Source organism: Sebastes fasciatus, chromosome 6 (genome assembly GCF_043250625.1).
Source record: "Sebastes fasciatus isolate fSebFas1 chromosome 6, fSebFas1.pri, whole genome shotgun sequence".
Lineage (NCBI taxonomy): Eukaryota > Metazoa > Chordata > Actinopteri > Perciformes > Sebastidae > Sebastes > Sebastes fasciatus.
In genome coordinates this window covers 23,497,534-23,524,905 of record NC_133800.1, presented here as the reverse complement: position 1 = coordinate 23,524,905, position 27,372 = coordinate 23,497,534, and the positions used below count along the sequence as shown (strand labels likewise).

The 27,372-nt window shown below is 40.5% G+C and overlaps 1 protein-coding gene across 11 annotated transcripts in view; it reads right to left on the bottom strand.

The window, feature by feature from the left end:
- The window catches only part of pbx3b (pre-B-cell leukemia homeobox 3b), a 64,530-nt gene extending 49,301 nt beyond the window's left edge, over nucleotides 1-15,229 (bottom strand). For 2 of the 11 annotated variants that reach the window (XM_074638613.1, XM_074638615.1), the window contains exons 1-2: nucleotides 11,751-13,268; nucleotides 11,056-11,135 (exon numbers count right to left, since the gene is read on the bottom strand). In XM_074638613.1, the coding sequence (XP_074494714.1) occupies nucleotides 11,056-11,135; nucleotides 11,751-11,992 (322 nt within the window). In that variant the 5' untranslated portion in view covers nucleotides 11,993-13,268. Of the gene's footprint in view, nucleotides 1-11,055; nucleotides 11,136-11,750; nucleotides 13,269-15,078 lie in introns of those variants that run through there. The other 9 variants (XM_074638617.1, XM_074638622.1, XM_074638621.1 and 6 more) reach the window with 7 other exon arrangements.
- Between the last annotated feature and the right edge of the window lie 12,143 nt (nucleotides 15,230-27,372).

The window sequence follows — 27,372 nt, the reverse complement described above, 5'->3', positions numbered from 1 at the left end:
AGTGACTCCTTTGTCTCCGAGTTTCTCAAAAGCATTTCTCTTTTTTTTACGCTTCTCAATTGGATTTAAGAATTACTGAGTCAATTTTGTAGACTCAATGAAAATAAGTGAAGCAACATGGGCTCCCTTAGTATTTATTTGTGCCTCCGTGCTGCTTTAAAAAGTAAAACAAAGTCAATCAGTGTCACCAGTCGTATTGAGTTTGGACTAAATTCTACTTAAACTACAGGGAACTACAATTTATCTTTACATGTTTCATGTTTTTAACAGTGCAATGTACAGGAGAAAAATATAAATGTTGTCATTTGTACATATGAATTTGTGTTCTCTAAATAATACACTTGGCAACAATGATGCTGGACTAGAATAAATAAATGTCCTAACCTTGGACTTTGTTTACAATAAGCAGAAAAAACAGCTTGAATATTAAATAATACATGAATATAAAAGCCAGCTCAGTACTTGTTGATATGCCAACAGACTGCATAATTCACTTCCAGTGTACATGCTAAGTGCACCTATGCAAACGACGGCCTAAAGATCATTTATTATCCAGACTTTAAAGAAAGCCAACGCATCGTGCGTGCTATCTTTCCATCTTGAGCTCTCTCTTAAAGAAGAGTAATAATATCAAGTAATGATAGGTATTGTTATGCCGAGGATCAGGCACATCCTGATTTTTATCGCCTGTCTCTCACAGGTGCTGCGGCGTTACTTGTCAGGACTGCATGTCTGGGTCTTCCACATGTCAGATAAAAATCGCTGCACTTGGTGTTTCGGCAGCCTGACAGCAATTTATTTGAATGTTTTGTCACACTGGTGTTGGTGCATTTTGTGTGGGCTGCTCACCGGAATGGCAACAGCTCGGAGCTTCCTGACACATGTGCACACACACACACACATACATACACACACACACTCTCACACACACACACACACACACACACACACACCTGGACTATAGCACAAAAATCACAGATGCATATACTGCATGTGCTGCATGTCTACTCTGGATAATTAATACCTGTGTATGTAAGAAAAAAAAATAAAAATAGAGTGTTGGTAAACTGAATGTGTTCATTATTATTTCACACCAAATATAGCAGGTGACACTACATCATTAGCACACTTTTAAAAATATACATTTTCATTTGCACCTCCATGACACCACACACACACACACACACTGTGAACCCAAAATAAAAAATGTCACACCAGCCAATAAACAGCCTATACGAAGGTGAATCATGACAAAATATAGTACACAATTAAATTTTAAACCTATGTGTTTTTCTACCTAATTTAAATACTGTAACGTCAAAATAAATGACTTGATTCAAAGCATGTTAAACACAAACCTCGCTGCAATCATGTGATTCTCTGAGCTGACATGGAATATCGAGTAAGTTAATGAAATCCTCTCAAAGACAGGAACTCTATTTTTACACCATGATAATTAAAGTACGACACAGTTATAATTTACAGCCCTCGCTTAATTGCATAGGAAAAGTAAAATGGGAGAGGTCTATGAGAGGAGATTAAATGTGTGTGTGTGTGTACGTGCGTTCAAAAACGCGTGTGTGTGTGCCTCTTCACTCAAGAAGAGCGAACGTAAAAGAGCTTCCTGTGCATCTAAACAACGGCGTTGTATCTTTCCAGCATCGTGGAACGTATCAGAGATTAGGTAATGAAATATGCACTGTCCTATTTTTCTGCTACCGGGCCCTTTGACAAATCGAGTACAATCCCAAATCTCCATAAATCACTATTAAAGACAAGTATATCATCACCAGCGCATATATCTTCCCCAGCCTGACCTGTAGACTAATGAGAAAAGGCCCGGACTATCTTGTCTGATTAATTAATTCAAAATGTCGGCTGTTATTCAAATGTGAGGCTGGTGTTATTTGAATAACACTTGACAGCGACGCCTGAAGAAATAATTTCTGGTTTGTGAGGCTGCTGCGGCATTACTGATGATGGCTCATGGAAATGTTAGAAGCCGAGGAGTGTTTTTTCCCCTCCTCGCCGGTCCTCTCTCGCTTTCCCTCCCCTCACCTTCTCAGTCATGATAGCTCCAAGAAGTATTTCATTACTTCAACCACCCCCCCCCCCACCTCTTCACAATTATGGCTCTTACCGTTTTCTTTTTTTTCCACTGTCTGTCCTTTTCTCTGTGTTTGTATTCCCTCCCACAGCCAGCCCAGATCTACAGGGCAGCGCTTTGGCTCTGCGAGAGACATGCTGGCAAAGAGGAAGGTCATGGTTTTTACAACTGCAGCTCCCCAATGCTGACAGCCCGTGCTGCCAAAGTGACACACTCTGTTTGGCTTTCCCACGTTCATAGAGCTTCCACGGCACTTCGTCTTTATCACGGAGCACGCCACACACACACACATTTAATCAGCCTCAGAGCTGCATTTCCTTTTTGCATTTGCATTTTCAACGTGCAACACAATGATCACACATACGGACAAAATATCGCAACAGACAGAAGTGGAAATTATCCTACTTGGTGGTGCATTTTTCCCTTTTTCTTTTCCAGTGGATTGGGGGTAGGGTGAAAAAAAAGGCACTGAAGAAAGAAAACGTACGTGCTAGGGCCTAGGGGCAGTGCACACCCCTCTATCGCTTCCCTCATCAAGCATGGATTCTAATCAGGGCTGGGGAGATATAAGACGCTCAGTCATTAAATAAATTAACTCTGCCACTCCATGCTCTCCTTCAGCACCCGCGAGAGGCCCGCCGTGCTCTGCATACTTACAGAGGCTCCCGAGCATCACGCACCTCACCTTCACGCCACAACCTAGCAGGCCTGCTGCCATCACACACACACACAGGTTAAGAACTAATCTTGAATATTTAGAGAAACCACACCTCCTGTCTCTCAACAACTGATGTTTACATTCACACGGAAAGCTTTTACATAATTGCATTAAAAGACAACCTTTCCCGCAAAGAATGCAGGTACGTCCCACGATTTTTTGCATGAGGACATCTAAGCGTACACGATAAATAATCTCTGAAGACCAATGCTGATTCACGGGGTCGGTGAGACAGCGTAGTAGACATGAGTTTTTTTTTTGAGGATCTGTGCAGTGTGCTGCCATTCATCAAGAGGAAGTGCGGTGACGAACAGTAAGAGAGCTCAGTGTCGGCTCGGATCACTGACACAAACAATCAAAGCTGACACAGTCTTCGTATAGCACCTGCCACTCTGGCAACACAAATAGATCAATATGAGGGGGGAACTCGCTCACTGTTTAAAACTCATATCCTTGCACCCACATCATCTTCCAGATGTAAAAAAAAAAAAAAAAGTGCATGCTTAATACATATCAATCACTCCGATGGAGGAAATGCTTATTTGAAGAGGCAAATACGCCGCGTCAGCAGATATCCGTTGTCAAAACTTGCCATTTGCATTTTTCAACCGCGTTGTGCGCAGACGAATGTCCTTAGAAATCCCTCGCATTGAAATTTATATCATTTTAATGCACGCTTTAATTCTCCATTACTAAGAGAGGAAGTACCTGGGTGGAAGGGTGGAAACACATTAGAGAAAGTAAGGAATGAACAGAAGGGTCTGGGGATCTCTCTCCAGCAGACACAATTAAATATTCATGTGTCTCCTCCTAGGACACAACAGATACAGATCATTATCATGGCAACAGCACACCACCATTTTGTTCACACGTTTTGGCTCCGAATCAATGTGTGTGTATAAGATTCCATATGAAGAGAAGACGCCGTCAGAACATCAGTTATTAACTCCGTTATTCAAATTAGGACGGCTCCTTTTTGAGTACAAATTATCACTTCAAAAGCATGAAAAAATACATCTGAAATTATCAGCTATTAATTATTGCAGTGTGGGAAAGATACACAGGTATGTGTCTGTTTGACCCACATGCCATGGGACAATACACTCCCAATGTTAGTGAATCATTCCAAAATTCATTACAAGCTCTCGGCCCTTTCCTGCTCGAGGAAAAAGCAAGAGAAGAATAGCAGTAATGTACTCTGGATGACCTCCACTTTCTAAAGAGAGGAGAAACCTTTTTTTTTTTTTTTTGCTTTTCAATCCCCATCAAAGAGGAGCAAAAAAGGAGGGACAGCATTCCCCTGCTCCGCCGTCATTAATCATAGCTTTCTGGGAGCAAGCGCATATTAATTTCTGTCATCCCAAACATCATTTGGTATTGTTATGCCGCGGCTTAGTCCTCATTCACCGGCAGACGCCGGCCGTTCCTCCTGGTTTGAGGGAAGACAGGGGCCTGTGTGGCTGTGTTTCAGAGCAAGAGGCCTTTATCCCTGGGGCTCTGACACCAATTAAGCCATTTCAACCGAGAGACGAAAACAGGGCCCGCCGTTTCACTGTAACATGAGCCAGCACCTAGCTGCTGGCCCCTCGCCATCTTTCCATTACTTCAGACGCAAGAATATACTTCAAGGGCTTAAGAAAATAAAAAAGATGTTTGCGAGTGGTCATACTTTACTGACAAAGTTATAAAGGGAGGCACTTTCAGGTGCTGATCCCCAGCAGTAGCGTCATTAGCTCCAGTAACACGATTATTTAAAATTATTCTAAATACATATTTAAATTCACAAACAATATCAAAACAAGGCGATAGTATTCTGCCACGACTGATGAGGAAAATGCTCAGTGTGCAGTTCCCTTTATATCTTTCTTTTCCCCATAGTTGCCTCTTGGCAGGCAGCAGAGTGCAGCTTGTCTTAGGGCTAAAGCAGAATAATGCAAGCTTTGTTATGAATTAAATATTAGAAATCTTAACACAGCAGCCAATAAGAATTATTTGCCTTATTAAAGCAGCAGAAGACGCTGATTAAAATTTCATTGCATTGCAGTCTTTTTCCCATTTCTGCCTTCAATATATCACTGTAATGTATGAAACATGTGGAACAATGGCACGTGGAACAATGGGAAGAAGAGAGGCTTCGTTTTCAAGCTTGCAAACGAGGGAAGGATTCCTTTTTGCTCCTGTTTTTTGGAAAACAATCTTGTGTAAAGAAAAGAAAGGTGACGACAGTGTGCTGTTTTAAGTCAAGCTGCAGACTGCTGCAGTGTCAACATATTACAGATGAGATTTAAAATGTGTACATTTACTGACTTCTGCCTCTAATTCCTTCATCACTTCATGTGCAGAAATCCATCACCTGTAGGAGTAACAGCTCCACACGCACGTGAGAAAACAGTCTAAAATACAGGCATTTAACTGCCTACTAAAAAAAATGTAAGTTACAGTACGTCTGTCAAAAAGATTAAACACAGGAAAGGTTACTCGAGCAAAAATAGTGACGAAAGCCGGATTGTTTTCAGTGTTGTTGCACTCGCGAATGATAGGTCATTTAGTTGTCCACATGTAATGTGTACAGAGTAAATGAACATCGCGGTGTCTGCTGTCCCATGAGGAAAACTCTTCCCTGAAACACTAGAGCTAATGAAATAGGGACCTATAAATAGCAGAGTCATTACTGAGAGAGGACTTGCTTTGCACCAGTCTTTCACTCTAACCCTTTTTACACTAATAACCGGCTCCGTGGCATTACATAGGCTCGGCCATCGGCTGACACAGTAATGAACGTCATGACACAGGAGACTCAGGGGAAAGTTCATGTTTAAAAAAACGATCTCTGAGCGTTTTCTTTTTCTTTTTTTAGCTGTAAATAAATACAGGTACAGTAGCTGAAAAGTATATGCATCATAACCCTAACAAACAAAACTACATAACACATTTAGAGCTGCATTGACTAACTAATTAATCAATTATTGTCAACTATTAAATTAATCGCCAACTATTTTGAGAATCAATTAATCAGTTTGAGTAATTTTTTAAGAAAAAAAAGTAAAAATTCTCTGATCCCAGCTTCTGACATGTAAATATTTTCTGGTTTCTTTACTCCTCTATGACAGTAAACTGAATATTTTTGAGTTGTGGACAAAACAAGACATTTGAAGATGTCATCTTGGGCTTTGAAAAACAATGATCAACATTTTCTGACATTTTATAGATCAAACAACCAATCGATTAATCAAGAAAATACACGTACAGATTAATCGACAATGAAAGTAATAGTTAGTTGCATAATCATAAAAAGTAAATTTTATCTTTTGCAACTGTTTGTTCCATTAACACAAGTAGATGGATTTTTAATTTCCTTTCTGGTGCCAAAAACGACTCAAGAAGCATAATTAATGAATTCATTTTTTTGTAAACCTGCCTCATCAGAAGAAAAGTGTGAAATATTAAGTGTGTTGTTGGCATTAACTTTATTTAAAGCAGTGAAAACTCCACATTGCAACTTCCAAAAAAAGGGAACATTTGGTTTAACCATGTCTGGCAGGTCAAAGGTTGTTTACTGTTTTGACAGAGAGTTCAGCCCCAGTGATGCATGAAAAAAAATCCTTTCTAACTCACGCCGACAAGACAACAAGTTGTATCGCTCACGTTTAATCTATTTCTACAGGGGGTCATAGTTTGATCTAGCTTCTACCTGTCTGCTTCAGGTTGATATATTTCTATGTTCAGCGACAGACAGACAGACGCCTCAAAAAGCAAAAAGGGGGCCCGCAAAGAGCCTCCAACAGCCACACTGCTACTGCTGCAAACTCATTTCAATCAATCCTTCCTCTTTGCATCCCAAGCAGCCTCTGCTGGCTGCCACCGCCTGAAGATAACTATTTCACCACCTCTGTCATGCCTAATTAACAACTCAGACGTACAATTCAGAAATTTCGCAATTAACCTACTAAAATATTGTTGGAGGATGCTAATTGTTATGCCAGTTGCCATAAAGGCTCATTTGCATAACGTATGTGCAAAAAACAATTATGAGCTGTTGATCGCGCAGGAGCCGCGCAGAAAGCGCTCGGAGCGATGGAGGGGGGGAGCGAGGGAGACGTTTGCAAGATGGGTGCTCGTGTGTGCAGATGGAGGGACAGCACTGAATCATCGTACAAAAAAAAAAACAGATTTGAGGAGCCGTGTGCGTGCAGACACCAGGCAGCACCGGTGCAGAGGCATCTATCTCCACAGCACAAAAGCATTTAGCCTTCCAAATGAAACTGATGTGTATACTCTTGTTGTTTTTTCCCCTCTTTGTCTGGCTCTCCTTCTTTTCATCTTTTGCTGATGGGGAAATGGAGGGTATTTGGGAGCTACTTAGATAATAGCCACATCTTCCCCCGGTCCCCCTCGTGCTTTAGAGGAGGAAGCACTAGTGGCCCTGCCATTGAGCCAGTCAGGAACCCAGCTGTGCGCGAGCCATTCGGCACAACACTATCTAGTCAGTGCAGCCGCATCACTGGGGCTCTCTGAGACAAAAAGCAGCCAAAGTCAATTGTCTCTCCTGCTGAATAGCTTTCTGTTCTCTGTCATGCATTTACTGGAGCTTTTTTTTTTAGCACCGAGAAAAACCCATAAGGTAGAAAAATCAAGTCAAATAGAATATATTTTTATGTTCCCTGGCTTGTAAGAGGGATTCTTTTATTTTAGCTACAGATGATAAAAAATAAATAAATAAATACATACAAATAAATAAATAAATTAAATTAAATTAAATTAAATTAAAATTAAAATTAAAATAAAATAAGTTATTAACAACCCAATTGGAATGAGAGGGGTCATTAACTTTGTCAGGGAACATTGAAATGAATGTTTCCTGTAGATCTCAGAAATGCTTACCTCCTCAGTCCTAACTCTATTTACTCCAGGTAATGCTTTTAGTCGGCCTTGCATGTGGTTAATTACAGGCTCATCCTGAACTGTATTTAATTAACACAGCCTTTCCTAGCTGAACATTACATATAACGCAGACGGACCGATAAACACACGTTTAGTTGGTTTTTCAGAAGCCAAATCAAACGTGTGCAACAAAACGCCGACATTGGCTTTGGACTGTGAGTGTAGAGTCCCTCCCTAATCCACTGCTTTAAACACTGGATCGGAGCATTTATCAGGCTGAATCTGCCACACTCTCTCTCGGTCTCTCCCTCCCCTACCTCTCTAGACCCCCTGTTTCTGAACCTGATGAGTCAAAGGTCAGGAAAACAACAAGTCAATACGCAGCCAAAAGAAGCGCCACGCAGCTGAGAGAGCTGTGGAGAGGGCTAAGCCTCTCTGTGGCACTCCGTGATTTAGCCTGTAATAGTTTTCTGTAATCTCTTTCTATTGATTAAACCTCACATCAAAGAGGAGTCTTGCCACAGAACCTCTCTTTTCCTGGTCAGAAATACCATATGGAGGTAATCTTTCACCTTTGTTATTCTTGCCGCTCCCACTGCTGCTGCTGCTGCTGCTGCTGAGAGCCTCTCCTCCAAAGCACGAGAGCAAGACGAGGGAGCAGCCAGCAGGATAAAACAAACCCCAGCACACAGGAATAACTGCAAAGCTCATCTGAATCGCAGGCAATTTTCGCTCAATGCATTCATTGTCTTCTCGCGCGGCCTACAGGGAAAAAGGTACATGAATGTATCCTTTGTCCTGAAACAGTTAGAAACATAAGAATAAAACATTTTAATTGCCATCTTTTTTAAATGCAAAAGAAAAACATCACACGCTGAAGGACAAAGAACCGAATCTCACATTTAGCTTATCTAAATGCAAAACCAAGAAAATTTTGGGGGGAAAAAAACCCCTCCTGCTAAAAACACTCAATTTAGTGACAGGCAAATGACTTCATGCTGCCACTTAATCTCATTTCTTGCATAATGCTCTCTAATTAGCATATCAAAGTGAATTAATACTTCTAGGGCATTAGCAATGCAGAAATATGTTGTAGCTCTACAATAACAAGTTAGAAGAGTGCCAGAAACTTCCAAACACACTGAAAAGACTTCAAGATATCTTGCCATCACTAGAAAATTCTTTACCTCCACAAGAAAATCAAGAGTGAGGCCGTTCTCACCACTTTGATTTTGTCTCACCAAAATAATACTTGGAACACTAAAAGCTTTGAAGCTGAACCCTGAACTCGCTATTCATCCGCACACCAGACAATAAGTCCTCGATAACATGATACATGCGCGCAGTAATTACACCGATGATTCTTGGACCGCTTTCAAATGTATTATTAAAAGTCACTTTGAGCCAACGGTGGATCCCATGGCTAAAAGGCAGCGGCCCCTGTCTGTGCCATGTGAACGGACATGAAAGGGGCCAAGGAAGCCATGTGAACGGTGCTACAGGAGTCAGAGAAAGGCTCACTGTGTGCTGGTCAACAAGGCCACCAGACCAGCTGAGCTCTGTCAATGGCTAAGAGGGGGGAGGCTGTGACTCTAAACCACAGGTTAACCATGCACACACACTCTCACACACACACACACACACGCACACACACACACACTCTTGCTCTCCCTCTCCTCCTCCGTCTCATCTCTTTCTCACACACACTCATTCCCGGGCACATACACCCTCTAACACACGTACATGTGCATATATCTATCTTGTCATTTACTTTTTCATGCTACTTTAACTGGCTTATTTAAACTCTAGAGCTTAGCAGAAACATGTTTCGACAAACAAACTGGTAAAACATCGTATTAAAGTAACTTGCAGGCTAATTGGAACTAAATTTTAATGTGACTTAGGTCTAAAAATAAAAACACTTGTCAAATATTTTTTTTCCACCGAGGTCTACGTTCTACAGATGCAGAAACTGCTTCTGCACTGGAAAACACTTTCACATCAGATCAACGGTCGCCTACGAAATTAAAGCTGGCATCTCGTGTGATGTGCGATCTGCAGCCTCTGCTTTTTCTCGTTCTGTCTCTTTCATTGTCTAAACTCAACAGGCACACACACGGCAGAGCACCTCGGCCAGAACGTGGACCCTCTGCCTGCCCCTGTGGACGCCACCTGTGTTGGGGAAGTTCATAAACTTTTATGATCTCTCCCGAGCCAATTTCCTCATAAACTGCACAAAAGGTCACAAATCTGATAAGGCATCAGGTTTTGCTAAATTACACCAAACGCACAGCATTGTTTTCTTCATATTCTCGTATTTTCTTTGACTGAGAAATATACATGTTGTTTGGGGAATATTGCAAATAATGATGCACGGTATGGTTTGAATATTTGAAGCATCTGTTCAACCGCACTTTGTTTCGAGTTTCAAGAACAGAACAATCACATAAATATGAGGTATAATACACATTCTGTAAAATGCTGTTATCACAATAAAATCAATTGTGTCTTCATTTATGAATTTAAAGGGATGCAGTTTATGATATGTTCCATAAACATTATGGGGGACATGTAGAAACAGCAATCGGTCTGCACAAAGGTGACTTTTTTAAAATATACTACAGCAAAGTTTGGGCTATAAGAAAAGTTATAAGACATGAAAACATTAGGTATAATTTCAGCAGTCTCTCATATATGTGTTCATATGTGTGCATGCACTGAAGGTTTGTGACCCTTGTCACAGAAATCTGCAGACATGATGCTTATTAAAAGCAACTGCCTAATATGCAACATTTGTTTTTTTCAAAATTATTTTTTTACAATCATTTTTTACAAGGTGATTCTATTATTTGCATTTTACCAGGATGAACTGCCCACATTTGTAGGGCAGATGTCTGCATATAATTGCAATAAAATTATTGATTGAGGTTGCCTGCATATGTTGAAAACTTGTCAGGTTATAAAGCATGAATTCATTGTGATCTCAGCTATGTAGAGCATATGCTACGGGATTTCCCCCCATCCTGCTCGGTGCCAGGGTAGTGAGGGTGAAAGCACTTTCTGTTTAAATCCAAGCAACCAGTGCTTGAAAAAAAGATGCTCCTGCAGAAACAATGGGGGGGAGAAGAAATCGACCTCTGCTATGACAACAGGACTGATTTTGTGTGGCACAATGACATATTTAAAAAAGAAAAAGGTGATTGATTAATTTGGGCAGAGGTCTCCCTGTAACCTGGATGCAGGCTGCCATTGGATCACTGTGAGGTAAGAATGTCTGTGTGCTATTATATTGAGGTTACACTATTATTTTTCTCATATTAAAATATTTTGTTTTACACAAAAATCTTACCTGTCTTTTCTTTGATTTCACAGAGAACGCTGAAGAGTGCTGGTTTCATTCTGTGACAGTTCAGTCCGTGTTTCCTGTTTCAGTATGAGACAAGATAAAATACTGACATAAATCCACTGATAAATCATGTTAGACATTAACAAGTAAAATGGATCATTTAAGATATTAAGTTCAGTTGTCATTTATGTCATGCCTTGCAATGTTCCAACCCACACATGTCTCTCAAAAGTTATCATTTGCTACAGAAAAACAAAATCTGTAAATTGGGTTAGATTAATATAATGCTGCCATTATAAATCTAATGCTCAATGACAACTAATTTATATAATAAGCCTATACTGACAGGAATTTAATTTTTTTTTTCAGCACCACTTATAGTTTTGCAGACATATACTACAGGACATGCGTGCACACAAACTTTTTTGAACAACACAAGCTCACTCAGGCTCACACACAAAGCAGTTTTAAATAAAATGCTGCCGTTTTCCTCAGTGACAACTTTTCTCATGTGTTAAATCTTTTTGCGAGGCAGTAAATACACCTCAGTGCATGATTATCATTAAAGCCACTCCAGCCTATTGTTATGCATGGGGGAGTTAAGTTAAGCGTCTCAATAATGATGTGTTCAGCGTTTTGGAGGAGAGAAGTGGAGAAGGAGGGGGTTTGAAGTTAATAAAACATATAAATCAACCAACTTTGCTTGCGCCTCGTCCAGACTTTGATCAGTTATGGTCATTATTTGATGGAGAATGTCACCAATGTCTTGTTTTCCTCCGTCTGTCCCGTCGTGTCCATGTGGAGGCGGCAGTGCCATGCCTCCTTGTACCGAGTGGCCGGCCAGACTGACGCCGCCGATCGACTGCATGATCCGGGCTTGATCGTCCATAGTAGCCGCTAAAGAGTCTGTGCACTGAGCCACACAAATTGAAAAACTCATATACGAAATCGGGTTATAGCATGTGCTGCAGACAAGAAGGATGCACAGCTGTGGTTCTTCGGCGATAAAGGAGCAAACACACGTTTGTTTTAAAAATAAAAATAAAATAGCAGTGGTGTTTTATGGTAAATCTTGTGTCCAAGTTCTCGCTGTCCTCCTGCTATTTTTACGCGCGGTCCAAAGTGCCCAAACGCGTAGAAAAATGCATAAATCTTCTTCTTCTTTAACACTTCTTTGTCAAAATTGACGGTCCATCGTATCCAGCACGGATCCTCATGCCAATCTGTCTTTTTCTCTGAGATGTGACGGCTGGTATGGAGACAGAAACGCTCCTTTGGTGATCTCTCATTTATTAGCGCTCTTCGTGGGATCCTTCGCGCATTCCTTCTTCTCCAAAAAAAAAAAAAAAAATGTCCAAATCCTCCTATTTGCGAAGAAGCACCGGCAACCCAAAAAAATATCCAATGTGGAGAAACGTGTAAACAAATAAAAAAAAAATCTCGCAGGTGTTGCCAACTATAAATGTGCAGAAATGACTCCCGCGACAACTGACAGTATTAGAAAAAAAAATACACAATCTGCAGCAATAAGGTGTCCAAATATGACTATAATATATATATATATAAAAAATATGAAATATACAAAAAAAAGTTGTGAGATTTCTTGTTTAGAAAAAAAAGAAAGCAACCACGAAATTAATTAGGATACAACGCTGTATATAATAAGGGCGATGCGCAAAAAAAAAAGATCTTGCCCTGCTGAAATTTATGAGCTCCAGCTTCTTGCCTGTGTGTGTTTTATGTTGTTTGATGGCAGCAGGGTAGTGAGCGATTGACAGTGTGCCAATGCCACTCACTCAGTGCAGACGTGTCAGAGCAAGGGAGAACAGGGCTAGAAAAAAAAAAAATAAAAAAATACAAAATACGAAATGAAAATGCACGCTCCGCCCTGCAGAGGAGGGGTCTATATTCTTGTCACTTCTCGCCCTGAACACCGAAAAACAAAATGTTAAGAGCTAGTACTTAGGGTGGTGATTATATTGATGAAAGCACGGCAGAGTCCTCTCTCTCTTTCTCTCTTCCTTGCAGCAGCTTGCAGGGTATCCTCGTTTCCTCACGCGTACACGTGCAGCTATGTGCATATTCCCTATACCACTAATAAAGATTTAGCCCTGCAACAACACAGGCGAATGCATAATGAGAGTTTTTATACAGTTTGATGTAGAACTGCATAGTCCCCCCTTGTAAAAAAGCCTTGGTTCAAGCCAGTGCAAAAGGAGTAGACATGTTTATATTATTGGAAAAGTAAAGCTCCTCGACCAATCGCAGGAGGGGATGACGGAGACTGACGATCCCTGTGTCCTATTAAGTGGCAGATGCATGATGCCGAGAGCCCACCCACTCCATCCCTCCATCTTCACACCCTCTCTCGCACAAAAGAGATGGGAACTTCTGATTGGCCGTTGCCACGAGTGACATCCATTGCACACAAGCAAGGAGGTGCTGCCTCTGTGCTCCATCCGCAGTTGCTATGGCAGCAGACACAAGTTGTTGAGCTCTTGGATGCAAGGCTGCAAATATATACTGTGTGCACCTCTCTAACAATGAGCATCGTGAGTTTATAAAGAAACAGACAACATTAAGGGGTTTGCCTTCATTTTGGGGGTGATAACCACACAGGAATAAAGAGTGTGGAGTTATAGACAGGTTTCCTAACACTGGAGTTTTACAGAGAGCAGCTTGTGCAATTCAGGACCTTGATGCTGAACTTCTGACTCAAGGGCTTTGTTTGATATTGGTTTATGATGACCATAAAGTCACAAAGTCAACATTAATTGGATTAATAGCATATCTATTGCGTCCACTCGGCTCTCAAATGGAGACAGCTGAGCCAACCCTGGACTGGTTGTCAGAAATGGCGGAGGCGATGAAGTTCATTTTTTTCCGGTAACAAGAAAGTGGATCATATCAGTCCAGTTCTCAGGTCTCTACACTGGCTTCCTGTCTCTCAGATAATTGATTTCAAAATACTCCTGATGATTTACAAAGCACTAAATGGTTTAGGGCCAAAATACATTTCTGATCTTCTGCTATGTTATGAACCATCCAGACCTCTCAGGTCATCTGGATCAGGTCTGCTTAGTGTCCCCAGAGTCACAACTAAACATGCAGAAGAAGCAGCGTTCAGTTTTTATGCACCAAATATCTGGAACAAGCTCCCAGAAACCTGCAGGACCAACTCTGAGTTCTTTTAAATCAAAGCTTAAAACTTTCCTGTTTGCTGCTGCCTTTTATTAAACCAGATAATGATCTTATACGGCACTATAACTTTTACTCTTATGTGTTATATTCTATTTTAGCTTCTATCCTAGCTTTTATTTTTAGCTTGTTTTATTTTCTAATATTTAATGCTTTTATAATTTTTATTAATATATAATTTATTACTGTTTTAATTATATCTTAATGTTCTTTTGCACTTTGTCGCAATGTTCTTGAATGTTTATGTAAAGCACTTTGAACTGCCCTGTTGCTGAAATGTGCTATACATATAAAGCTGCCTTGCTTTGCCTTACATAATAAGTGAATATATTGTCATTTTAGTAGTATAGGCTATTGTTTTTCTTCGCAATTTTATGTCTGAGAAAATGTTGATATTCCCAACTGCATAATCTTTTCACTCTGTCATTATGCCTTTCCTACATTATGTTACCCATTTGCTAGCTTGCTAACTCGTTAGCCTCTGTAGCCGACAGTAACGTTAATATTGCCGTTACTTCAACCAAGGCCTATGGAAAGGAGGTTAGGTCATCAGCGCGTCATATCTAAGGGGTATGACACATGCGCAGTAACATCTGGCCTGCACTCGCCGAAATTGAGCCAATCACATCGCACGACCGCAGCTTCAGTTACACTGCGCATGCGTAATACCCCGGTCCCCAAGACGCGTGTCCTAGCCTCCTTCCATAGGCCTTGAACATAACACCGGCAAGTTAGCAGCTAATTTGCTAGTGCTAACTATGGTGCTAAAAGCACGAACAGTGCAAACATTACGGCCAACAACTGACAGAACTAGCTAACAGTAGTTACCTGGGGACGAACCGGAGGGTGGGCGCTACATTTCTGTGACGACACCGTGGGTCTGGCCGGCGTTATCAGCGGTAACCGCGGCCGTTAGCTAGCCAGACGACATGACAGCTCCTCAGTAGTGACAGTTGACTAACAGAACATCTCAACCGCCCCCTGGTGGCTGGCTACAGTATACGTCATAAGTCCCGCCTCCTCCATGTTAGCGGATGGGACATGGTCAAAGTACACATCAAATATTTTTTTTTAGAAATTATTATTATTATTATTGTTATTTTATCTATTAATTAAGTATTATTTTTGTATTATTTTTTTCGGATGGTTTTAATTAATTATTTAATTAAAAAGGGGGTGAAACGTTATGATTGACAGCTGTGATTGACAGCTGCTTGATATTATGGTTAGTTGTTGCTACCGTGGTGCTAAAGTAGCACCTGGGTGGCTCACACTGGCATGCTGGTTCTGTGCTCGACTCGTGATTGGCTTGGGTGGGTGTGTGGGCGGGACCTCGACATCCAGCTCCAGCCCCTCCTATCATTAGTGAGCAGACTCCAAATGACGTGGAAATGTTAAGATTGCAGCTACCAAGAATTCAGGACATTTTGGCACAGGTTAGTGGAGACACATTGTCCATCCACATCATTGATGTATGATAAGATCATGATCTATATATACAGTATATGGGCACAACCGTAGTAAAAATTAACATGCACGCGAGGCGGCCCGGCTATTTAAACAAAACACAGAGAAACTCTGATTACAATACACGTAGAGGAAGAGTGACGTCATTCTTTGCTCAGGTAACATTAGCCAACACTCCAGTTTATCTTTACAGCGCAAACAGTAAATATGAATTTCTCTGAATCCCGTTTATTCTGCTGCTTCATGTACTGTTTGCTCATATAAGATATTAAATCCTCCTGCGGCCAAAATAACCTTTGTGGATGTCATGTCTCCCAACACTAGGCATCAGAGAATCAATAAATGTGTTAAACTGCCTAAAATTCCACTTGAAGAAATGTGCAATGGTCAGCATTATCCCTGGAAAATCTAGCTGGTATACTGGTAACTGTCTGTAACACTTTTCCACTTTTTGATTTTTAATTTCAGTCTCATTCGTCTCTTTTTGAAGTTGCACACTGATGAGCCAAACAGAAGTCCTGACCGACTTCATCCTCACGAACCGCAGTTTATTCTGAGGAACCCGATCAGCTGGGGAAGAAATAACTCCAGTGTTTTTGCAGTCATGATGACGGTGAGCACTTTCTGTCAGTGGAAATTCAATGTTCATGTTTCAGCGGTCTTGTTGCTGGTGGTAGTTTTATTCAGTCTATTGATTACAGTTGTAATACACACAAGGGTGTAATTTTTTCACTTTTAAAGGCACACATTTTTGACACTATCAAAATAATACCATCAACTAACAGACAGACCATCATTGGGCATCAGTGGCGGTCTGTAACTGTCTCTGTGCTGCCTTTGGATCAGATGTGGCTTGGAATCTGCTTGACTGCTTAACGCTGAATTCACACCAGAGTGCGGCCTGCGGCGAGCTGCCATGCAATGTCTATGAAAAGCTTTGGCGGCCGCTTCCGAGCTCAGCGAGCTATTTGATTCTGTGCAGTGCGGCCAAACAAAAATTGGGAAAAGTTTAACTTTTAGTTGTGAAGTGCAGCCAGAAACGACCTGCAGCCAATCAGTAAACAGTTCCTGTGACATGTTGACCTATGTTACCAATAATTTCTTCCCGCCTGAAACACATGAAAACGCCTCCTGGCCGCAGAAAAAAAAATGTAATTATTGCAGCGAGCCGCACTTTGCCGCTGTCTAGTGTGAATTCAGCGTTACAGCAAAAAAAGAATAAATTTTTTGGTACAAAATAGAGGAAAACACAAACAGAGCTAAATATATTCACAGGATTGTGTCATTAGTTAAAATATTTAAAAATAAATACTGTATGTGTCTTGTAAGTAAAAAGAAAACACGCGGGTAGGGTGACACTGAGATTAAGTTCAAGCAGAGCATCATCTTTATGACAGAAAGCTACTGTTTTTATGAAAAATGAAATAAAAAGATCTCTGACATGGAAGCTCTTATGACTTTATGGTAATTATTCCAACAGTGTTTTTTGGCAGGGATGTTACAGACATGTTAGACTTTAACTCACCTTTCTCAGTAAAGAACAGATGGACATGATCTCCAATTGTGATTAAAAATGAAATGAAATTTTCATGAAATTCTATTAAATCTACTCATTATTGCAAACACGTTATTTCTTAAGAATGCAGAGTTAAGTGTACCAATTACAATACTTCCTATTAGTCAGTGATGGTGTGAAGAACTGTATGTTCTTCTTGGTCAGTACAGAGTATAGATAGATCATGGCCCACCTGGTGTCAGGAAGTGATTCATCTTCATGAGTCAGAACTGAGTGACTGGATTAATCTCCAGAAAATGAAGCACATTTTTACTAAAACTTAGATAGAGTGAGTCATAATTTAAAATAACGCTTCAACACTCTTACTAGAAAAGGAAGATAACACCACCCCGCTGTCTTTTTCTCAATTCACAGTCCAGGAACTATGTAGATGAGGATGAGTCAAAGATGTCCAAATATAAACGAGAAACAACACCTAGTAAATGTGTCAGATTTAATTTGATATAGGATGGAACCAAAATAAATGAATACTTCTAGTTTTATTAATGAAAATCTCAGCATCATGTGTTAGGATTAAGGTTGATGACTACATGTATTAGAGTATAAAGTTGGAAATCGTAATATCACAAGATTTCAATATGTGAGAAAAAATCTAGATAGTCTTTAGCAGTCTGTGTGGTTTCTGCTCATTCGTTTGACCTTGAAGTATCGGAGCAACACACTCTTGAGTTTAGTGAATGGGAGTCCCAGGACTACTGCATTTATCATTGAAATACTGAGCTGTCAAGTCACACTACATACCTGTCAAGAGGGGCTCAAAGGTACAGCTCCGGCTCCCCTCCTCTGTTGCAGTGCATGATTCTTCATTGCATTGCATAGCAGGCCTATTCGCCGTTGTTTTCAGCCATATGTCAACATAATTCATTTCCGCATGTGACAGCTCCCGACAGTAAGACACTGTGGCGCTGCTAGTTCACCAAACCTTGTTTACATAACCAAGAGGTTGTGTTATCCACTGTTTTCTGTACATTTTTAAAATCATATCGCTGTAAAAAAAAAAAGTCCACAGGTCAATTTCTTTGATGAGAAATAAATTACATGTAATTTGACAACTTGTGTTCACATACACTGTACCTTAGCTTCAATAAAATGACAATATTTTTCCAGATGAGCTCAGCGAGGCATAGGAATTAGCACTTATGAGTGCAGAGGCAACACTTTGTCACCATGCTTCTCATTGTGACATCTGAAAAGACCCACAGGTGCTGTAGAAAGTGACTGTGTTGTCATATTTCATTTAGGCATCCTTCTGCAAAGCTGTAATTGCCTAATTAGCTTGTTAATTAGGAGATTAGCATTTACTGATAGAGTGGCTTGCTCTGTTGTGATGAGAGTAATACAGATTAAGTGAGAAGTTATGGGTGCATGATTTCACAATTTCGCCGTCCACAAAGGGGTCACAAATCATTCAGAGATTTGCGGAATCGCTCTGCGTGTTTTACATCTGGAGATGATGTTTCGTCTTTTCTCTGAGCTTCCTCGCATCAGAATTGTTGCTGGAGACGGTGAAAGAATGTTGGAGCCCGGCGATGGCAGCCTGTCACATGGCAGCGAGATGCCTCCTGGTTTGAGTGTCGCCTGTGTGATCCCCCGTTGCTCAGGGAGATTGGAGGAAATGGCCGAGCAGACGGTGCCAGAGACATTACTAACCCAATTATGAACAGTCTTTCATTTGGTTTGGATACTTTATTCTTATTTATTTCCTGGTATGGTGCCCCTTTAAAAATCCTGATGTATGTTTCAAAGTTCAAAATATCAGGTGTTGTGTATTGCAGACAGTGGTGGAAGAAACATTCAGATCCTTAACTTAAGAAAAAGTAGCAATACCGTTATAAATTAAGTCCTACATTCAGGAGTATGATCAGCAAAATGTACTTAAAGAGGACCTATTATAATTTTGTGCTTTTTCTCTTTCCTTGAGTGTGTTATATAGTTGTTTGTGCATGTAAAAGGTCTGCAAAGTTACAAAGCCCAAAGTCTACACCAAAGGGAGTTACTCTCCCCCTAAGAAACACTGCTCCTGAACTGTGCGAAACGTTTTGATTGAAGTTCCACCTTTTCTTCCGTAACGTGGTGACATCACCAAGTAACACATTTGCATAATACCTGTCTAGTGGTTAGTTTGGTATGCTCTCAAACAAAGCTAGTTAGAGCGGCGCTGGAGCGTAGTCCGAAGAGTTTGGTCCGGTTGACCGATCACAACAGAGTGGGTGAGAAGGTGAATAGAGGTGCTGCAGCACAGCCGGTATAAAAAGCTAACGCATTTTTTTTAACATTAAAGCATGCAAATCCAAAATACAAGTATTCACCTGAAAATAAGCACAATAGTTATTCTTTAAAGTGTCAAAAGTACTCATTTTGGATAATAATTACTGTTGTAGTTGGTCGAGAAGGAGCTAATTTTTAACAGTTTGTATTCTGTTGAGTAGTTAAATCTGCAACAATGTGTCATATTTTATGAGCTGAGTACATGTTTTGTATGTAAAATATGAATGATATTATGCAAAGTAACTATAGCTATGTAGTAAAAACTACAATATTTTCCCCTGACTTGTAGTGGAGTAAAAAAAGGTACCCTTAAATTGTACTGAAGTACAGTACTTGAGTAGATGTACATTGTTACATCCCACCACAGATACAGCACTGCGCTTGCTTGAAAGGTAGATAACCATGTAGGAAATATTGCATCTGCTAATGAGCGTAGTTAACTCCCCCTGTGGTTATTAAATCATTTCAAGTGTTAGTGTGGGAGGTAAACTAATAAACTGTTAAGAATGTTAAATGCACAATTAGAGAGTTGATACATCTCCGACATGTGTGCGGGACAGGAGTGAATTTAGCCGGTGACTTTGTTGTTGTGTTGTTGTGGACCAGCTGGAAGAATACGGGGTGATAAACAACTACTAATGTGTAAATGCTTTTAATCAATACACTACACCTATACTGTAACGTCAGTATACACTTCATCCATGTGTATAACTGCACAAATCAGGATGTTTCTTTCGACAAAGTTTTAATCCCAACAGTGAAAAGTATCATATCTAAAGAATCTGTTTCTTTAGGAAGTCAAGACAGATGTGAGAGATCAGGAGCAGGCAGTAATCAGGGGGGGTGGGGGGTGCTACACAGCTACACTGCTCACCGCGATCAATCATACTATACTTGTCCTCCCTCGACTCTCTCGCTGTTACTGTCTCCACTGAATGCACTTCTCTCTTTGCTTAAAATTATTACACAGGCCATAAACCCGGAGAGGTGAGTGTCCTGCTAATGTGGCTACATGTAGTGGTTGCAGTAACCTTTAAGATTGGCCGGCGAGTGGTGGTGGAGGTGGTGGTGTCGGCTTGGACACGGGCCATATATCGCAGTCAATACCAGAGACACGGATTGACTCGGGGAGGCATTTTAAGGCCTTTACATTTTAATTGTCAACCAGGCTGCAGCCCCAAATTGATTCTCAGGCGTGGAATAAAATCCGACCTTGATTGCAGTGCTTTCGTTGCAAAATTCACATTCATTCGGCTGATTTTTAAGACTTTTTATGTGAGAAAAAGATGGAGGAAGTTGCTGCAGAAAGGGACGTCTGGATGGATAGATGTAAAATCTTTTCATCCAAACCATAAATATCGACTACCTTGCAATTAAATCTTTTAATTTCATTTTTTAAAGTCACATTCAAATCTTAAGCTAAACTGTGTGCCCATTTTGTGAATGTGAAGTCTTCATCGAACTGCAGCAGACATACACAACATTGACTTTGGGCTTTATCTCACTCACTTTATCTCCTTCATATATTTAATTGTAAAGATTTAAACATTAAATTTTACAACTTTTCTTCTCCCTCTGACATCAATTTTGTCCGGTAATGAAGAGAAAATCTCTGAAGAGGTCAGAGTGTCGCGTGTCTAAATCACTGTGGCCAGACTGCCCTCAACTCAGCTTGAGTATTGACATTATGCCAGCTGTGACACCATAACTCAGCCCACTGCGATGGTCATTTGATAAATGGTATCATAAATTGTTGACAAAACAATTTGTGATGTATTATGTTACCGATGGGTTGTACTGCTTATCAAATCAAGTAATCTGGCAGGGCTCTCCATTCATCAGCAAAATGCAAGCGCTCGCCGTAGATAGTGATGACTTTGTTGCTTTGTCGACACACAGTTCAAATGTAGTGTTGCTGGAAGCAGGGCGAGCAGCTAGCGTCAGAGTTTCATTATTTTTATGAGGCTCTTATGGAGGTGCAGTATTACTATCTGTTTTTTCTCAATTGAGGGAAGGAGTGTAGTGCGAGCAGTATATTGTGCATTGTTCAGAAATAGCTTGTCTTATCTAAAACTGTCTAAAACTAAATCTTTGGTGTGTGAAAGAATAGTGGGGTGCAAACAAACAAAACATTCTGGATAAAAGTGTAATGAAACAATAGCAAAAGGAGGCGTAGTGCATATTTTGCATATGAAACCTGACAATGTTTTCACCAAAGTTAAAGTTTGACACTTTGAATTATTTGCTTTCTTGCAGAGTCAAAGGCAAGTTTATTTGCATAACAAGGAAATTGAACGTGCTTTACATAAGACATAAAAGGTATTAAGAAAAGAAACATGAGACAATATAAAAAGGCACTTAAAGTCAAATATTTGACACACAGGAAGCCAGTGTAAAGATCTGAGAACTGGAGTGATGGTCTGAGTGAGAACTCGAGCCATACCGAGGAAAAGCACATGGACGTTTTTTTAAATCCTGCCAAAACCTTTGAGTTCTTGATTTATCCTCATGGTGATAGTAGGTTTTGTAATTGTCTTTATGTGGATGCTAAAATTCAGCCCATAGTCGTCTGTATAGTTATGGTAAGATAATTTGTTGTTTTCTATAATCTGCGCTAGTGGCAGCATGTAGATGTTGAACAGGAGAGGCCCGGAAATGGAGCCTCGAGGAACTCCACATGTCATTTTCGTAAACTCAGATGTGTAATTACCAATCAATGCAAAGTAGTTCCTTAAAATAGGATTAGAGTAGATAAGGGCTGAAGAAGATCCGATGCCATGCAGTTAAAAAAACTTTTGAAAAAGTCTGTAAGTAGATTATCAAGGATTTTAGATTCTGCACAATAGGATTAATTTAGGTCATGCTAATTGAATCGGTTTTAAGTGGATGCAGTACAGAACTGATACCTGATACGGAGGTACTGACAGCTTGTCTAATTTTCCTAATATTGTCAATGAAGGAGACTTTCTTGCCAAGAGCCAGATGAGATGATTGATACCACTCACATGTTTGTAGGCTACAGTAAACGGGAAGCTGCAGCCAGTAGCCGGTTAGCTTACAGTAGCTTACCATAAAGACTGAAAACAGGGATAAGCATGTTGTTTTTACCCTTTTTTTTGTAAGGATTAACCACACAAGAAAAAATGTGAACTTTAAAGGTACTGGTAGGTGAAGTTTGTCACCTTTGACCTTTTCCTCTTGTTTACAGCCTTTGTGCTTACCAGCGGGCAACTCCGGGTCTGAAAACTGAAGCCAATGCGTAAGTGCCTTAAACTTGCATTCTTTTTAATAGCCAGCAGGGGGCGACTCCTCTGGTTGCAAAAAGAAGCAAACATTGTAAACATGAGTTTATGGTCTCAATCGCTAGTTTCAAGTCTTCTTCAATACAGCATGATGTTCATTTAGTAAATTATGGTCCCATTTAGAGTCAAATAGACCATAAAGCAGGGTATGCTTTAGGGCGGGGCTACCTTGTGATTGACAGGTTGCTACCACGGCGTTGTCCGGTCTAGGAGTTGTCCATGTTTTTGTCTCACAACTTTAACCCTTTCACATCATGTTTTCAGTTCATGAAAGTTAATTATAACCTTTTTGGTTGACTAACAAGTCTTACTCGGTTGTGCTTAGCTCCACCTTCTAGTGTCACTTTTGGTTGCAAATAACCATCTACGTCTACTTCTTATATACAGCATTTGTGCTAACTATGCTAAGCTAAGTGGCTGCTGGCTGTAGCTTCATTTTGACCATACAGACTGAATGGTATTATTTGCCTCATTCAACTCTCTGCAAGAAGGAGAATAAGCGTATTTCTGAAAATGTCTAACTATTCCTTTAAATGTAACATGTTTTGCACACATTTCTGAAGCATAAACCACAATCACACAAACCTAAAACAAACAGCGTTTTTTTACAACTAGCTCCAGGTTCTTAAGTCGAAACTCCTTTAAAGGTCACCTATTATGCAAAATGCACTTTTCCATGTCTTTTAAACATCAATATCTGTCCCCAGTGTGTCTACAAGTCACCATAGCATCATAAAAGACCATCCTCTCTCTTTTTCTCCTCCTCCGTTTGTCCGGAAATGGGTGCAGAAAAAAAATTCGCTTTTTTCCTTGTATTCTGACGTCATTAGAGAATGCAAGCCACGTGAGGGTTTCCTGGTCGAACCAGAGAGAACCTTCAGTAGCTGACCCCGCCCCACAGCGCGTCACTGTCTCTCCTCCTCAACCGAACTTGAGCAAAGTAGCTCCTACAGTTAGTCTGCAAGAACCAGCAGAACAGGCTTCATGTACTCCCATCATCTAAATATAACATGTTCTTTCACAAAGGCTTTATGTAATTACACTGTTTAAACAGATGATATTTATATATTATATATATTTGATGTCATGCATGTAGCAGAATACAGGTAGTAAATAGTGACTTGTAAGCAACACAACACATTTCTGTTTCACAGTCAAACTTTATTTGAGTAGACAGATGACAATATTAATTATTCACAGCATTTGTAATCATCTCACCTGTTAGTTAAGTTAACATGGTACAGGAGAAAGTCTTCAGCTCTGGTAAACTATGGTAAGCTAAGCTCCGGTGGTCTGTAGTCATGGTAACACAGAGACAGCTACTACTGTAAATAATATACCATTACTCTGATCTTCCATACATTTATCTTTTAGCAGAAATAATGAACTGACTACTGTTTCACATCTTCTATTTTCCACCCTGATGGTCGCTGTGTTTACACACCGTGTCATAGCGGTAGCATGTAGCTAACCCGTTAGCATGTATCTACATGCTAACGGGTTAGCTACATGCTACCGGGTTAGCTCTGTATCTCCATGTAAACAGAGCCATCTGCTCTCAGCTGTCTGCTCTCCTCTGGGATGATTCTGTCGGTCATTTCTCACAGATGGATCTGTAAAGACAGACGTAAAACAGAGTGTATGTTTACGGTTTACAGAGTTGATGCATAAGGTAAACACTGAGCTAACTAACAGAGATATAAATAGTATTATTTACCTGAGAGAAACCGTCAGGAAAACCTGGAATCTGGACCGCAGATGTTCATCATGTGTCGCCGATTTCTGATCAGATTCCTCCGGTAACGTGCGCTGGGTGAAGTTTCTGGTTTATAAACTTTAAAGTGGTTTATAAGCTCTATTCTAGCTCCTCTCTCTCCCTGCTCTCAGGCCGCGAGGGGGGCGGGGAGGGTGACGCTGTGTTGTTGAGGACGTTTGATTGACAGAAAACGCTGACCAATCAGAGCAGAGTGGGAGGAGACAGAGGCTACAGACACAGAAATCAGCACTTTTGGAAATGGGCTGAAACAGAGGTTATAGAGACATGCTGGAATGCATGATCTGATTGTTTTTTTGAAAAAAAAACTTCAGAGACATGGTTTGGAGGTGTCTGAGACCTATAATAACTAGTTTAAATGGAGTATAATATGTGACCTTTAATAAGCTTTAGATTTCCTTTTAGGGTAATAATAAGGTTTACTTCTTAATGTTTCATTTTGACATGCTGACACACATGTCAAGAAGTAGTCAAGACAGTTGTTTTTCCCCTTTCCAAACATTTGTCATCCTTTATTTCTCATGAAAACACGGCAGATAGAAAATAATCCTATTGTACCTAACAACTCAACGGTGAGTTCATTAATGTCGGAGCGCTGACAAGCAGCGGTGCGAATGTGACCGTACTCACCAATAGCTGTCTTTTTTTTTTCCTCTTAAGTGTCCTGGATGGAGAGCTCAAAGACAAGAACAATGATAACACAAAGAAAGACCAGGTGCATCTCAGCAGTCAGCCTGGTTCGTGTAATCAGGAGCGTTTTAATAAATGCTAAAAGCAAAAATTCTTTATTTATAGCTTCAATGAAGTCACAAGATTACCCTTTTTATTGTCAGCTTTCTTCAAACATCTCCAGATGAACATGTCTGTCTGTGTCCCGTTCGTCTTGTTAGCGAGGCATTCATGTGAAACATACAGTACAATATTTATGAAGCACGCCAACATACAGCCTGCGCTGCAGCCAATTTTCAGTTGAGATATTTGATCTTAAAAGCCAATGCTCAATAGAAGCCTCGTGCTCTTGATCAAGAAACAATGGTGTGTCTTTTCATCATGCAGCTCTTTGCTGGAAGTCGCTTGTCCATCCCGTCTCTGACAGTGCCATTTCTGTTTGGCTGGCAGTGGGCGACCCCTGGGCTTCAAAGATACATTGAAGTTCTGCAAATAATCTGTCAAGCACGGAGACCAATGACTACAACAACATCTGTCCAGCACATCTCGACAAACCTATTCATGAATGCGCCGTTTGTTGTTGACATGATGGAAAATGCTTGTTGTCATCAGAGTGTTTTAGCACGGTGAAGCCCTCAAACACAACCGCTGCTTATTCCTTATCATTGTTTTTAATGCGGTTTGTTGAGGAAAAGGGATTAGATGACCCACTGGTTTGTGACATTTAGTATCCACTATCTCACCGAGGAGGCGATGGGATTTATGAAATGGGTCATACACATGCACATGAGTCTTACTTAAACCTCCCGTTAAAGCCACATGACCTTAAGAGAGAGGGAAACGTATCACTGGAAAATGCTAATGCGGTACATTTGGTGCACATTAATTCTGTGCATGAATACGACACATATTTCACTTCAGGAAAAATAAAAAAGGAGCTTAAGAGTGATGCGATCTTTTCTCTATCTTAAACATTAAGGGAATGTGCTCTTTAGCAATTAGGACTATGTGTAATTTGTTAACTGGGGATATCATCGTGGCTATAATTATTTTTCTCGTGAGAATATGTGAATTAGGGAAAACTGCTGATGTGAGAGGTTTTCAGCGTGTCAGCGAGAGCATCTTGGAATTCAGTAATTGTGTATGTCAGTCTCCGGGAAGGGAGGTGGGAAGGTGTTCAGGATTTGTTTTAACAGCACTCTTAGATATGTCGTAGATTCCCACCAGCAGCTCCTGACGTAATGCGTTTTGCAAAATTTGTTCCACATTTGATCTCAATTTTCTCTCCGAGTTGCAGCGCTGATTTCTCTGGAAAGTGTACCTCACTGAGATCTCAAGGTTAATGCTCCTCAGGAGCCTTTACCTCTGGCCTTCTGCGCAGATCACCGCAATTAGGCTTTTCACAAGTGAATTAAAGCTGTTTGAAACGAAGAGGTCAGCTTTCATCACCTGACCGTGTGCCCTCAAAGAGGAAGATAACACAGAGTTCAAAGGTGTCATATTACAGGGCTGGGATTATAGCGAATTCTGAGCGCTGAATAATTTGATGTGCACCCTCTGGGTTTTGACTGTTTTTCTTGCAAATGTGTGCACATATTAGGTGTGCTCAGCGGGCCTTTCATTCTGCACTAATTTGTTGCCTTGAATGCAACCTTGGCCCCTAGAAATTACGTATATATATATACTACTAAATTTGTTCCCAGTAATGTTTGGAGGGATACATAATTGCTACCAGGATTGTGTTCAGTTGGGACGTTTTTTTTCCAGTGAATAAACTGGGTTCTTGTACGGAGGTCATGGGGAGGTGGTGGATGTTGGGCATACAAAGCGCAGAACTTTGACACCAGAGACCAGGGTTCGCATTCTGAGCCCCGCATGTGGCAACAAAAGCACTTTGGTTAACGTTAGAAAAAGAAGGTTGTTAAAAAGCAACGCGTCGTGTCTTGAGCTTCAACTGCCTGCTGACAAAGACCACAATCTTTTCCCGGCATTACAACCGCTATAACTGTTTTTTTTGGCCGAGATTAAAAAGAAACGCATACGAAAAATGCGTACTTGATGTGCAA